This window comes from Pogoniulus pusillus, chromosome 6 (assembly GCF_015220805.1).
Source record: "Pogoniulus pusillus isolate bPogPus1 chromosome 6, bPogPus1.pri, whole genome shotgun sequence".
Taxonomy (NCBI): Eukaryota; Metazoa; Chordata; class Aves; order Piciformes; family Lybiidae; genus Pogoniulus; species Pogoniulus pusillus.
In genome coordinates this window covers 41672858-41687014 of record NC_087269.1, presented here as the reverse complement: position 1 = coordinate 41687014, position 14157 = coordinate 41672858, and the positions used below count along the sequence as shown (strand labels likewise).

The following is a 14157-nucleotide window of genomic DNA, read 5'->3' as shown; positions in this document are numbered from 1 at the left end:
CTTGCAAGGCCATGTCAAAGTTATGAAGTTTAGATTACTAAGGCTAAGTGGTCTACAAAACCAGAAGAAAAAGGCAGACATTGACTCCAAAGAGCTTTAAATGCATGCAAGCCAGAGCTTCACAAGTAATTTTCTCTGCAAAAGTCTCCACAGGCCTTGTGCACTCAGTGAGCTTACTAACAGGAGTAGCTTTAAAGGAACATTTGGTACTGTTTTCCCTTGAAACATTTACAGCTGATAACGTTCTTAATGAAATATGCACTAGGGAGAGTAATTGGCCCTGGAATGGGCTGCCCAGGGAGGTGGTGGAGTCACCTTCCCTGGAGGTGTTGAAGCAAAGCCTGGCTGAGGCACTCAGTGCCATGGTCTGGTTGACTGGCTAGGGCTGGGTGCTAGGTTGGACTGGATGATCTTGGAGGTCTCTTCCAACCTGGTTGATTCTGTGATTCTCCTCTCAGTCCTGGAGGCGCCCCCCTCCCCAGCTGCTTAGCTTCCCTCTGATCCATTTCCACAGTCTCTGCCCCTGCATCCCAGCAGCTCAAGAGCCAGGCCAATAGAAACTGGCCATTTGCCCTTGCCTAATCCTGCCATGTGTGCCTGATGTCCTTTCGAGGCATAGTAGTGTCCTGTGATTACCTCAGTATCAGATTCATTGCCATCAGCTGGGGGGTGCTGGGCTGTGCTTGTTCCTCCAGAGCTGCCTGCAGCTGGATCCGAGTCAGTATCACAGTATCATCAGGGTTGGAAGAGACCTCACAGATCATCAAGTCCAACCCTTTACCACAGAGCTCAAGGCCAGACCACGGCACCAAGTGCCACGTCCAGTCCTGCCTTGAACAGCTCCAGGGACGGTGACTCCACCACCTCCCCGGGCAGCCCATTCCAGTGTCCAATGACTCTCTCAGGGAAGAACTTTCTCCTCACCTCAAGCCTGGGAGTCTGGGAGGGGTCTGCCCATTTTCTGTAGCCTCTTTCTGGCAGGAGCCAGAGAGATTGATTGATTGATGGAGTGCGTAGGGACAGCGGTTTGTGTGGCTGCCGTGGAACAGCCGTGGGCAGTGACACGCCGTGGCCAGAGCCGTGTTGCCGCTGTACACAGCAAGGGGAGTCGAGCGTGGCTGGAGCTCTGCTGCGAGTGGCAGTCTGAGCACTGCTGCACCCACACCGGCAGCAATGCCAGCTCCCGAGCATGCCAACTCCCCACTACTGATTTCTCTGCTGAGGGCCCACGACTGCTGTATGCGGCTGCCGCATGGTCAAGGCTAAGATAGGGAGGATTCCTCCCCGTACTGCATGTAAGCACAATGCACACGCTGCTAGGAAATACCATTTATCCCCCCAGAAGTTTGCACCTGGAGGTTTTCTCATTTCCAGAGTGATTCCACACATCAGATGGATTTCCAAACCCGAAAAAATTCCCAGCAGAATTCACTAACACACGTACAACCACACAGGTAACCCTTTGAAACAGTCAAGGATCATTTCAATTACTATCCAGACCACTTGATCATAGAATCAACCAGGTTGGAAGAGACCTCCAAGATCATCCAGTCCAACCTAGCACCCAGCCCTAGCCACTCAACCAGACCATGGCACTGAGTGCCTCATCCAGGCTTTGCTTCAACACCCCCAGGGACGGTGACTCCACCACCTCCCTGGGCAGCCCATTCCAATGCCAATCACTCTGGCAACAACTTCCTCCTAACATCCAGCCCATACTTCCCCTGGCACAACTTGAGACTGTGTCCCCTTGTTCTGTTGCTGGTTACCTGGGAGAAGAGACCAACCCCCACCTGGCTACAGCCTCCCTTCAGGTAGTTGTAGGTTATGAATATCCAACTCCAAAAGAGCCATCCAAAAGCCTGAATTATTAAAACTGCTAAGACATCCAATTTTTAACTTCCAAATCTTGTCTAAATATAATTATTTCATATTATAACCCCACACGTGGAGTGCCAATTATGTATTGTCCTGGTTTAAGCTTCCCAGAGCCCAAAGCACAAATATTTTAGGATGCCTCTCCCTCTCCCTTCTCCCTGTACAAAAGGTTTTAGTAAGAAAGGGTAAAAAAGGGTAGAAAACACCCAAAGAATAGTCTTGCTCCCATTTGGAAGTTCAAAGGAAAACTTTAACAACAAATAAATGATATTTAGGTAAGAGGAGTTACAAAAAAGTATAGGGAAGGAAAAAGAAAATACAAAATACATACAAAACCGGATTGATGTCAAGATGGAGGTAGATTGAGGAGGTGGTTGGTCCTCCACGTGGCTGGCTGGCCATGTGGCAAAGCAGGAGCAGCTGGAGCAGGGTGCTGGTCAGGTGGAGCAGAGCAGAGGGAGGAAGAAACAGAAGTTCCTCCTCTTTTACAGAATTACAAAGCAGGAGGTGGGAGGAGGTTAACCATTGCACCTGGGATCAGGTTCAGACCACCCCCTGGGAGGAGTTAACCCTTAACACTGGGCTTAACTCTGTCCCTGCCCCCTGTGAGGTGGGCCAGTCTGAATGGTGGTCACAGCAACAGTCGTGGAATGGGGTGGGTTGGAAGGCACCTTAAGAGTTGTCTACATCTAGCCCTGTGCCATGGGCAAAGACATCATCAGACCAGGCTGCTCAAAGCCCCATCCCACCTGGCTTTGAATGTGGCCAGGGATGGGGTATCCACAGCTTCTCAACAAGTAGGCTTTGAGCTTTCATTTTTAACATGCTGAGCTGCAACATGAGGCCACCTCCTTACTTGCATTTTCTGTGTCTTTGGTAGCAAAATCTCTTGGGGTGAGAAGTGTAACTGCATGGGGTTTAAATTCCCACTGGTGAGAGATGACAACCAGCAATAGAACAAGGGGACACAGTCTCAAGTTGTGCCAGGGTAGGTATAGGCTGGATGTTAGGAAGAAGTTCTTCACAGAGAGAGTGATTTCCCATTGGAATGGGCTGCCCAGGGAGGTGGTGGAGGCACCGTCCCTGGGGGTCTTCAAGCAAAGCCTGGATGAGGCACTTAGTGCCATGGTCTAGTTGACTGGCTAGGGCTGGGTGCTAGGTTGGACTGGATGATCTTGGAGGTCTCTTCCAACCTGGTTGATTCTATGATTCTATGATTCGATGGCTCACGGTGAAGTGACCCTCTCTGGGTACACCCCACTGGTGCTTTTTGTCTTGCAGGAAAGCCTTTCACTGCAGCTTCTCTTTCCTGCAGCTTTTCTGCAGCTCCTTTCTCCTGAAGCTCTTCTGCAGCTCCCTTGCAGCTCCTCTCTCCTGCAACTCCATCCCGCTGCTCTCCTCCCTGCAGTTCCCAGGTTCCGCCAGGAGATGGCACCGTGCAGCGCGGAGCGGGGCTGCGGGAGCGCCAGGGAAGCTCTGCGCCGGCGACCCCCACCGACACCTCCCCCGCTGTGATGGTTTGGGTGTTCCCTGCCCCCCCACACTTTGGAAATTACCCAGACTAGGTTCAGTCGGCTCTGGGAATATAAATGAAGCTTATATTTACAGCTTGGCTCTATACACAAGCAGATATTTACAGTATAGACAGAAATAGACAAGGTAAAAGGTAATACAGAAACACAGCAGCCCTCCCAGAAACCTGAGTCCCCAGGAGGGGCTCCCAACCAGCCCTGCATCTCCCACCTGCCCCTCTCAACCTCACCCCAGTCCCAAGGAAGAATGGAGGTTTGGCCAAGAGGTTAAGAAGCAAAGGTGAGTGGAGGGTGTGTTAGGGAGATGCAGCTCAGCCAGCAGCCCAAGGCAGTGAGTGGAAATGGCGAGAGTGTTAGCTAATGTTTTCATTTCTTCTTCCCAAACTCCTTAGAGAGACTTCTGAGGGAAGCAGACATCACCACTGTTTCCCTCCCACAGCCTGCAATCTAGTTCTTCTCACCAAAACATTCTAGCTGGCTTCAAGCTGGCACCCCCGGGGACCCGCCGGCTCCTGCTGCTGCCCTTGGGCACCCGCTGAGCCCTACCTGCGGGGGCTGTGTCCCGGCCTCGGAAGCCTTACGAGGCGCACCCAAGCCGCGGGCAGGAGCTTCCCCTTCCTTGCCTGAACTGGCGACTCGGTTCGGAAGCGCTGAGAAGGCTGAGGTTTGAGAACAGATCCCCCCTTCCAACAGGAGCCGGGGTCAGACGGCAGCCTGTGTGCGGCCGGTCCGGGTTACCGGCGAGACGACCTGGGGCTGTGCGCAGCAGCTCCAGCCCTGCCCAGCACCCCCGAGAGGCTGCTTTGAGAGGTTTAAAACAGCTGCCCTTGAGTTTCTGTCCCCATCCCATCCCCCACCAGGCCCAGCAGCTGGTGGGGGTCACTCTGGGTTTCAGATGAGTCCCCGTACAGCATCAGGCAGTCCCTGCCCCTCCGCACAGCAGCAGCGCTGGAGGGGCACCTACTGCGGCTTCTTGGGGTTGCACAGTGCCCTGCATGGCACAGCACCACTGTCCTACACCAGTCGGTGCTCTCCACACCCTCACTGGTCTCTATGCTCCATCACTGCCCTCCACCAGCTGCGTTTAGGGGCAGAGCTGCAGCAGGGCCAGCAGGGGAAGTGCTCCTCTTCACAAAACCGCCTCAGTCCCCCCGGTAAGACACAACCCCAGGCAGCCAGCGCAGGCTGCACTCCAAACAGGGAGCAGCATCTGGGGGAAATGGTGCCCGATTTGGCATTTCCAGCCTGCAGCTGCGATTTAATTGCTTAATACCCACAGCAAGCACTTTTCTCGTCAATTAATAACGTGAAATATATTAAGAAATGAAAAAAGCTTCTCTGGCACTTGTGTTTTTGGTGCCTCCTTCCCTTGCTGGTGTATTTTTAGCACAGGAGATGCTCCTGCTCAGCCTCACAAGGAGGATTTATAGCAGTTAATAATTAGTGTGTTAATGCACCAGGCTGCAGCAGAACCAGCAGGGCTTTGTCTGCTGGGCTGGCTCAGCCCCATGCTGAGGCAGCAACAACAGCAGCCCCAGAGCGAGGGCCTGGGGAGAGAAACTGGGAGCAGGCCACTTGTGGGGGATACACCATGAGGGTCACTCCCAGGGAGGGTCCAACAGTCCCAGCCCCGCAGAGCAGCAGGGCAGTGAGCTGAGGTGGGGCTGAGGGAAAATACCAGACAATGACAAGGTTTGACAATCTGTCTTTGAGTAGCTCAGATCTGCTGTAGCATGGAAAAAGCTCGACTCCTGTGGTGCAGTGAGGACCAGGGAAGGTGACATGGCCTCAGTGGAGCATCACCACCACCCATCCCCACAAGGTGTCTGTCAGGGACACCCAGTCTTCTCCTGTCTGTGTGTCCAGGGGATGCTCTGAGCCAGGAGTTACTACTAGCTCAGCTGGAAAAACAACTGCAGGGATGGATTGTCTTCCACAGCCACCCTGGGTGGGTGGGGCAGAGGTGAGGATAGTCCCAGCTTCCCTATGTGCCCCTCTGGTTTCACCCTGACCTGAGGACCTGCTGGCTCCCTGGCTTCCCCTCCTGCTTTTGGATAAAGGCCAGAAGCTGCCCTGGGTTCACATCTCTGGTGTTGGTTTTTGTTATTTAAAGCGACAGCCCTGAGGACAGGTCGCTGGTCCCTGGACTGGGGCTGAGACTTCACCATCCTCCCTCCTGCTCCCAGACATCAGCTGCCTTCTTCAGCATGCTGCTCCTCCCAGCATACCCAGTCCTGAGCACTGGAGGCAGCGTCAGTGCCTTGGATGCTTTGTCCCGTGCCTGGAGCTTCTCTGATGACCAGCACTTGCCCCATGCGTGGCATTACATGGCCCCCAGCCTGGGAGGAGGTTGTGCAGCCCAGCCGGCAGCACCACCCCGCTCTGCTCTCCGATCTTCCTTCTCCCTCCCCCCTCCCAGCCCTGCACACAAACCTTTCTAGATGCAATGATTTATTGTCACCCTGGGAGGAGCCACAGCTCTCAGAACCGCTTTTGAGCACAGAGAAGGTTTCAGACCATCGACCTCTTGCAGTTTGCTTCTGAGGAGCTTTGGCATCAGAGCAGGGTTGCAGCAGCTGGTACAGGGTGCAGCAGAGCTTCAGCCGACAGGGAACAAATGGGTAGGGAGATCAGAGATGGAATTTAAGCGACTACTGAAGAGTGCCCATGGGAGCTACAACGCTGCTGTGCAGCTTTATGCCCCTTCTCACTCAGCCCTGGAGAAAAGGGGCTCAGGCAGGTCCCATCGGCAACCCCATGGGGCCATTTTGGCAGCCAGGCAGCTGAAATGCTCCAGCGTAAGCCCTTATGACATCAAATCAAACATGGATATGATCAACCTCCCCCTGCCCCTAGCATGCTGAGAGATCCAAAGCAGCCTAACCCCTACCTGTGCACACGCTGTGAGGCTCCAGAGCAGATTGGAGACTCTAACAGTCAGGCTGGACAGAGAACCAGGATGTTTTCCTGCGCTGGGAACCTCCTGCTGACCCCTTATTTGATGACAAAGGGCTCCTTCGTAGATGTGGTGTTTGGCTGTGCCTAAACGGAAGGGGCACGTTTTGGTGCAGGCTCCCACCCCAAGGGTGTCCCTTCCTTGTCCCCCACAAACAGTGTAGGGATTTAGCAGGACAAGTTCTCCCTGTGTGGATCTTCTCACTGTGATTAAAGTCCTGCAGTGCTTGGGCTCCCTCCTTTGCCACGGGGACAGGAATTCAGGTGTCTTCAAAAGATAGATAGCTGCAGGGAGAGGCAGGTTCCTCACGGTGCTGGAGAAGCACAGCCTGGCATCAGCTCCCCCTGCCCTCCACACAGTCCAGTAGGTAAAACAGCAGCACAAATTGACTAACAGCTCCCCAGTTGATGTTTGTTTTTTTTGGGGGGGCTGTTGTTTGATTTGGTTTCAGTTTTGGTTTTTTTTTTTTGTGTGTGGGAAGGGTGTCTGTTGTTTTGCTGTCCTCTCCCCAGTGTGTCTCTGTACCCTCATGGGGGCTAAACCAGCCCCCCCGCCGTGGTCAGGGCGCAGGTAGGTGCAGTTGGCTACTGGTCAGGACAGGAATTGTGCACCCAAACTCGTGCTCTGTGCTTCAGGAAAGTAGCTCTGGAAGCCAGCAGGTATTTCACCCGTGGGTGGCCATCTCACAGCAAAGCAGGCTCATCCCCACGCTCGTGGGAGACAGGGTTTGCCACTCACCAGGTGGGAGCTGAGCAGGGGACAGCTGGGTCCCACAGGCACACAGTCACTTACTGGGAAACTGGCCAGCTCTCCTGATCCAGTGCTTTCCAGTCCATCAGCACAAGGGTTTTGTCTCTGGCAGGAGGGATGTGCTGACAGCAGCACTTCAACTGCAGCACTGCTGCAACTCCAGCTGCAGGGCTGGGGCAGCTGCTGCATGGAGATGTGCCCCACGCAGTGACAGGAACAGGACACTGCTGGGTGACAGGCAGCAGCAGCTGCCCTCCTCTGTCCAGGACAGGGCACGGGGCAGCCTCAGCTCCTGTTCTAAAGCCAGCCTGCATCCTGCTTCAACCCATGCCCTGGGCTGGTTGTCCTGGGCCACAGAGCCAGTCTGGGGGAGTACAGTGTGCTCATCTTAGCTGTCTGGACCAGCCCCCATGGGCTGAAGCCACCTAGACTTTGCAGTTTGGACCCTGGGTAGACAGGAAGATGAGGGATGAGCCAGGGAGCTGAGCTCATCTGTTCTTAGGGACAGTCATGGCCATACATCAGCAGTGACGCAAGGGTGGCAAGGTGCCCAGGACAGGCTTTGCAGATCACTGACCTTCTCCAGCAGCCTGTGTTGGAGGATCAGCTCTCCAGCCTGGTTCCTCTCTGCAGAGCCCTATGGTGTGCTGGGACTCCAGGGAATCATGGCTACTCTTGACGCCTCCCAGGGCTTGTGTTCTGGGAGGAAGACCCCACAAAGCTATGGATGAAGTACAGCAGGGACCCAACTCATCCTCAGAGGAGCTGGCACTGAGCAGCGACAGCAAGAATCTTAACACTGCCTGTTGGAACTTGACATAAACCCAGATATTTACTCATTAAATGAAGTCTTCCAGCAGAAAGGCATCAAAATTAGAAACTAAGGCAAACATCACCAGTACAAAAAGCTGCCCAGCACCTGTGTAAGAGCCTCCCTCTGTGGCCCCAGCATCCTGCCCCTTTCCTATTTTTAGGAAGTAGCCCCAGTTTGGTTAACTCCTGCTTGGAATCAGTGCAGCCATTCACACCACGGGGCACCAGGTAATAAATAAGCCAGAGAGAGGAAGCCATTAACAAGCTTCTCTGTGTGACAGATTTATCCCCAGCAGAGCCCACAAGCTAAAGCATCCCACCACTCATGGGGTACACACACAAACACACTTTAAGCCTGAGCCCTGTTTTAGGAGGTGGCCTCAATCACCAGGTCTCCCCTGAGATGCATCACTGGAAAGCCTTCACGGTTCCTGAAGCAGAAGGATGCTGCAGAAGGTCTCCCTTATACCTGCACAGGAGGTACTCAGTTCCATCAAAAGGAGATGTTCTTGATAAGGTTTCACAGGAGGTGCAGCTCCTACACCCCCTGAACTCAGCTTTATTGGCTCTGTTGCTACTAGCTCAGCAAGCAGGGAAGGAGAAACCAGCCCAGTGCCTTCTGCTGCTCAGGTTTCTGGGAGCACTTAGACTCAGATCTGCAGAACTACAGCATGTGGACTCAAAGCCCTCTGACACTGTAGGTCTGGTGTGCAGTGACCTACGTTTTGGACCCAGTAGCTGCTCTCCCAGCAGCAAAGACCACCCATCTTCATGCCTATACCAGCATGTGCTGCAAGAGCACAGGATGAAACAGCTTGAAAGGTCCAGATGCCAGGTGGGAATGGCCAACCACACACCACACACTCTGTGGTTCAGCAGTGCTGTGCTTGACTTACCAAGGTGAGAATGAGATGGACACAATTCCTTGCAGAAGGCCCTCCACAGGCAACAGGTTACCAGGCTGGGTGAGCCACATCTTCCATAACCTTTAGGTGCAGCTGGAGCCCAGCATCCTGCATCAACCCTGGGCTGGGCTGAAAGGCAGTTCTGAGCATGGGTGGAGTCAGAGGGCCAGGTGAGACTGAACGGGGACATTAGGGCTGATCAGAGTCCTCAGGGGCCTGACACAGCTGTCATTTTTCTAAAGCCAGACACCTTTCATAGACTCACAGAACTCTGTAGGTTGGAAAAGACCTTTAAGATCACAGAGTCCAACTATTAACCCAGCACCACCAGTGCTCAAAGCCAGGCTGGGGAGGGACTTGAGCAAGCTGATCTGGCAGGAGGTGTCCCCCTCTATGGCAGGGGGTTGTAACTAGATGATGTTTAGGGTCCCTTCCAATGCAAACCAGTCTGTGGTTCTGTGTCCTCGTTTCACGTGGGAGGGCTAAAATGTAAATGCAGTGAGTTCCGAGAGCTTGGTGGCACAGGATCTGTGTCTGCTGCTTGTAAACGTTGCTCATTTCCACACAGCTCACACCTCTGCTTCAGAAAACATAATTCCACCCAATTCTACCCAGTTCTCCCCACACCCCACCAGGCAGCTTTAGCTTCCTGGGCACTATTTTCAGCAGATTTGTCCTTTCCTTTGTGCAGCACTCATTGTCCAGCCTGACAGCTGCTCCTCTGGCTCTGCTGGCTGCTTTTTATCCATAATCTCTTCTCTGATTTCTGGTTGGGTTTGTTGTTTTTCTGAATGTCAGAGCTTCTCTCTCAAGGCCTGAGCATGCACAAAAGGACAAGTGGTGTGATGAGAATACATGGAGCACCAGGACTGGGAAGTGCCTTCAGCCTGGCCTGCATGGCCCCACCTGCACAACCATAGAAATATGGAATCATTGAGTCCAACCATAACCCAGCTACCACAGCCACTATATTATGTCCTGAAGCACCACATAGAAGCACAGAATACATCTGGTTGGAAGAGAACTCGAGGATCATCCAGTCCAACCTTCAACCCAGAACTGAAGGGTCAATACTAAACCATGTCCCTAAGTGCCAGGTCCACACACAGCTTGAACACACTCAGGGAGGGCAGCTCCAGCACTGCCCCAGGCAGACCATTCCTATGTTTGGTAAGCCTTTTAGTGAATAAATATTTCCTAGCATCCAGTCTGAATCTTTCCTGGTGCAGTTTGAAACCATTTCCTCTAGTCCTGTTGCTTGCCATTGAGGAGAAGAGGCTGCCACCTCCTCACTCCAACCTCCCTTCATGTAGTTGCAGAGAGTGATGAGGCCTGCCCTCAGCTTCCTCTTTTCCAGACTGAGCAATCCCAGCTTCCTCAGACACTCTTCTTAGATCATGTACTGCAGGTCCTTCATGCTTCTGGAGCACTTCCAGGGATGGTGGCTCCACCACCTCCCTGAGCAGCCTGTTCCAGTCAATGCCTGACCACTCTTGCAGGGAAGAAGAGCTATGTGAGGTTGGTCCTTGCAGAGAGCTGTGTCAGAAGGCTGTGTCCTGGGATGCATCAAAAGAAGAGTGACCAGCAGGGTGAGGGAGGTGATTCTGCCCTTCTGCTCTGCTCTCTGCTCTCATGAGACCCCACCTGGAGTATTCTGTCCAGTTCTGGTGCCCCAAACACAGGAAGGACATGGCACTGTGGTGGATGGACTTGAACTAGGTAATCCTTCCAATCCAAACCATTCTGTGACTCTGTGAACATCAGGAGTCTGAGTCAAAACTGCCAACGACATTTAAAGTAGAAGTCTCCTTGATGTAATGACCCTCAGCCTGATTATTCTGGGCTCGTGAGTGTGACAGAGCCACCAGCACAAACACAGCCAATGGACTGCCAGGGCTCCACACTAAGTTGTGACTCAGGTGGTGTGGAAAGGACACAGCATGAAGACTGGGTCACTTTCTGTTTGGAAGGAGAGAAGCCCCTCAGGAGTTACCCACCTCACACAGCCACAGTGAATGTTCTGCAGGTGTTTGCTGTGGGGATGGTCAGCAATGAAACCCTCCCCTCTAGGCTGCAGAAGCAGCAGCCACCCCTGGAGCAAGCCAGGACAATAAAAGCAGACAGAGATGATCTCACATCAGGATGATGGTTTCCACTCTGAGGAGCACTCACTTACCTGTGGCAGCAGCTGGAGGAGAGGCTGGGAGCAGAGTGCTGCTGGCACCAAGCCTCCTGACGTCCTAGACCTGTTGAGCCACCATGCGATGCCATTAGCCACGTCATGGGTGGCTGGGCCAGTGTTGACTCATTGCTGCTCTGCCCATGCCACTGTCTGCTCTGCATGTATGGAGCTGGAGGAGAAGTTGCAGAATCACAGAATCACAGCATGGTTTTGGTTGGAAAAGATCTTTAACATCACTGAGTCCAACCCTTAATCCAGCACTGCCAGGTCACCACTAAACCATGGCCCTCAGCACCACATCTCCTTGCCTTTGAAACCACTCCAGGGATGGGGACTTCACTTCCCTGGGCAGCCTGGGCCAGGCCTTCACGACATTTTGGGGGGCAGAAATTGTTCCTCATGTCCAACCTAAATGTTCCCTGGGGCAACTTGAGGTCACTTTGTCTTGTCCTAGCACTTGTTCCTTGGGAGACAAATCCCCACCTGCCTCCAGCCTTCTTTGAGGGAGTGATAGAGAATCAGAAAGTCTCCTCTCAGCTTCCTCTTTTCCAAGATGGACAACCTCAGGCCCCAAAGGTCCTTCCCTCAGAGAAGCATCCAGATGCTCAGATATACCCCAGGGCCACTGCTGGTCCCCTTCTGGGCAGGCAGATGACTGCTGTCACCTGGCATCATGAGAGCATGTGGCATTTCTGCCAGCAGGGCCATGGTGCCAGCCATGGTTGCTGGAATCACCAGCTCCTTTTCTCAGACATGAGTCATAGAATCATAGAATGTCAGGGGGTAGAAGAGACCTCAGAAGGTCATCTGGTCCAGCCCCCCTGCCAGAGCCTCCACAAATGGCCACAGCAAGAATGCTACCAGGACCACAGCTCTGCCTTGTCCTCCTGTGGACACTGTGCCACTGGTCAGTTTGTGCTCAGTGCCAGGCTCTCACCATCCTCAATGTCAAACATCACTTTCTTCTCTCCAGTCTGAACCTCCCTCTTCCAGTTCAAACCCTCACACCTTGTCCTGTCACAACAGGCCCTGCTCAAAAGCCTGTCCCCAGCTTTCTGACCAGCCCCTTTAAGCACTGCAAAGCCACCAGAAGGTCTGCCTTAAGCCTTGTCTTCTCCGGGTTGAACAACCTCGAGTCTCTCAGCCTGGCCTCACAGCAGAGGGCTTCAACCCTCTCAAGTGTCCATATTTCATTCCAAAACACCATGTCCAAAGCCATTTCAGGGAATGCTGCACCCCCCTGCTGAGACAACTCCAGGGAGAAACAGTTCCACCAATTCTAAGAGAGCAGCTGTGGAAGCTGTGGCCGTTGATAACCCATCTGCCCAGGCACTACAGGGCTGTTCTGCATCTGAAGAGCAGCTACATCTCATCTCTCTCCCAGAAGGTCTTGCACAGAAGCAGCAAATTCCAGGGAAATCTGGCTGGATGCTTTCAGAGAAGCCCATCTGAAATGCAGATGAACGCTCACCACTCCGACTGCTTCGCTTTTAATCAGCTCCTCTTGCAAACCTAATTGGTATTGACCCTGAGCATCTAAAGCTGGAGATTAAGATCAGCCAGTGACTCCCAACTGGGCTGCTGGTGTTTGCAAACAGCTGCTTTTCACCCGCAAATCGGTGGCTTTTCATCTCTCAGGGACAGAAAACTATTTGGGAATTAGGTATTCTGATATATGGAATATATTTCTGAATGTTCTGGAATAAAACACCGGAGCAAACAGGCTGCAGCCTGCTCCTAGCTTGGGTTAGGAAGGTCCAGGAGAGCAAAGGGACAAAGAGTGGGATGGGAGAGCTCTGCCCATCAAATGGGGTTCAGGTGCCTGCAGGGACACCCTCGGATGGAAGGGACATCATGGGTGGAAGGTTCAGCTCAGATGCCCTTCCTGACATTGTCATCAGCTGTTTATTGCAAGTGCTAAGACTTTTCACCCAAAATGCAGGAGGGTAGTGGGTTTGCCTCAAAACAATGGCACTTTGATCACTAAAGCACCCAGCTCTGCAGGAGGCCAGGATCTGACCCACCCTGGAATGAGGTCCCCACTCCCACTCTATTCCCTCCCAGCTCAGGCTCAGAGAAGCTCTTCTGCAGTTCCCAGCTCAGGTTCTCTACTTGGTTTTCCTCCCTCTTGCCCCTTGCTCCTGTCCTCCCTGCATCTTCTTGCCTTTTTTTTTTTAGTGTGTGCCAAAAATCACAGTCACAGACTGGCCTCTTTAAAGACACCTCCAAAGCTCATCCAGTCCAGCCCCTTGCAGTCAGCAGAAACATCTGCAACTGGAGCTCAGAGCTCTGAACAACCTGACCTGCAATCGTTCCAGGGGTGGGGAGTCCACCACCTCTCTGTGCAACCTGGGACAGGCTCTCACCACCCTCAGTGTCAAGTGTTTCTCCCTTCTCTTCGGTCTGAATCTCCCTCTTTGAGTTCATCATCTCTTGTCCTGTCACAACAGGCCCTGCTCAGAAGCCTGTCTCCAGCTTTTTAAAGGGCCTCTTTAAGCATTGCAAGGCCACCAGAATGTCTCCCTGGAGCCTTTTCTTCTCCAGGCTGAACAACTCCAAGCCTCTCAGCCTGTCCTGACCTCAGAGGGCTTCCAGTCTCCCACCACAGTGGCATTTCCAAGTGCTTTCAGTTAGTGGTTTTGACACTGCAGCAGCAGCAGCAGCAGAGAAGCCAGAAATTCCCAACATACTTCTTTCTCAGGTTCTGTAAATACTCTGGTGGCAAAACTGCACCTTAGGACCTTCTCTACATCAGCTGGAGAACGTCCAGCAGATAAGCTGCCCTAGTTGCAGGTGCCCCAGATGACTGCAGGGGGTTGGACTGGATGGCCCTTAGAGTTGCCTTCCCACCCAAACCATTCCATGATCCTATCACAGTATCATCAGGGTTGGAAGAGACCTCACAGATCATCAAGTCCAACCCTTTACCACAGAGCTCAAGGCCAGACCATGGCACCAAGTGCCACGTCCAATCCTGCCTTGAACAGCTCCAGGGACGGCGACTCCACCACCTCCCCGGGCAGCCCATTCCAGTGTCCAATGACTCTCTCAGTGAAGAACTTTCTCCTCACCTCCAGCCTAAATCTCCCTGGCACAGCCATGATTCTCTGATCTAACACTTGGAGCACACTGGGCCATGCA

General features: G+C 53.1%; 1 protein-coding gene across 4 annotated transcripts in view; it reads right to left on the bottom strand.

Annotated features, from left to right (window-relative positions):
• GPRIN2 (G protein regulated inducer of neurite outgrowth 2) overlaps nucleotides 1-4038 on the bottom strand; it is a 41027-nt gene extending 36989 nt beyond the window's left edge. For 2 of the 4 annotated variants that reach the window (XR_010302608.1, XM_064145374.1), the window contains exon 1: nucleotides 2210-2296. Coding sequence is in view for 1 of the 4 variants with exons in the window: in XM_064145373.1 (XP_064001443.1) it covers nucleotides 2210-2280 (71 nt within the window). In the remaining 3 variants the exon portion in view is untranslated. Of the gene's footprint in view, nucleotides 1-2209; nucleotides 2313-3956 lie in introns of those variants that run through there. The other 2 variants (XM_064145375.1, XM_064145373.1) reach the window with 2 other exon arrangements.
• Nucleotides 4039-14157: the final 10119 nt, after the last annotated feature.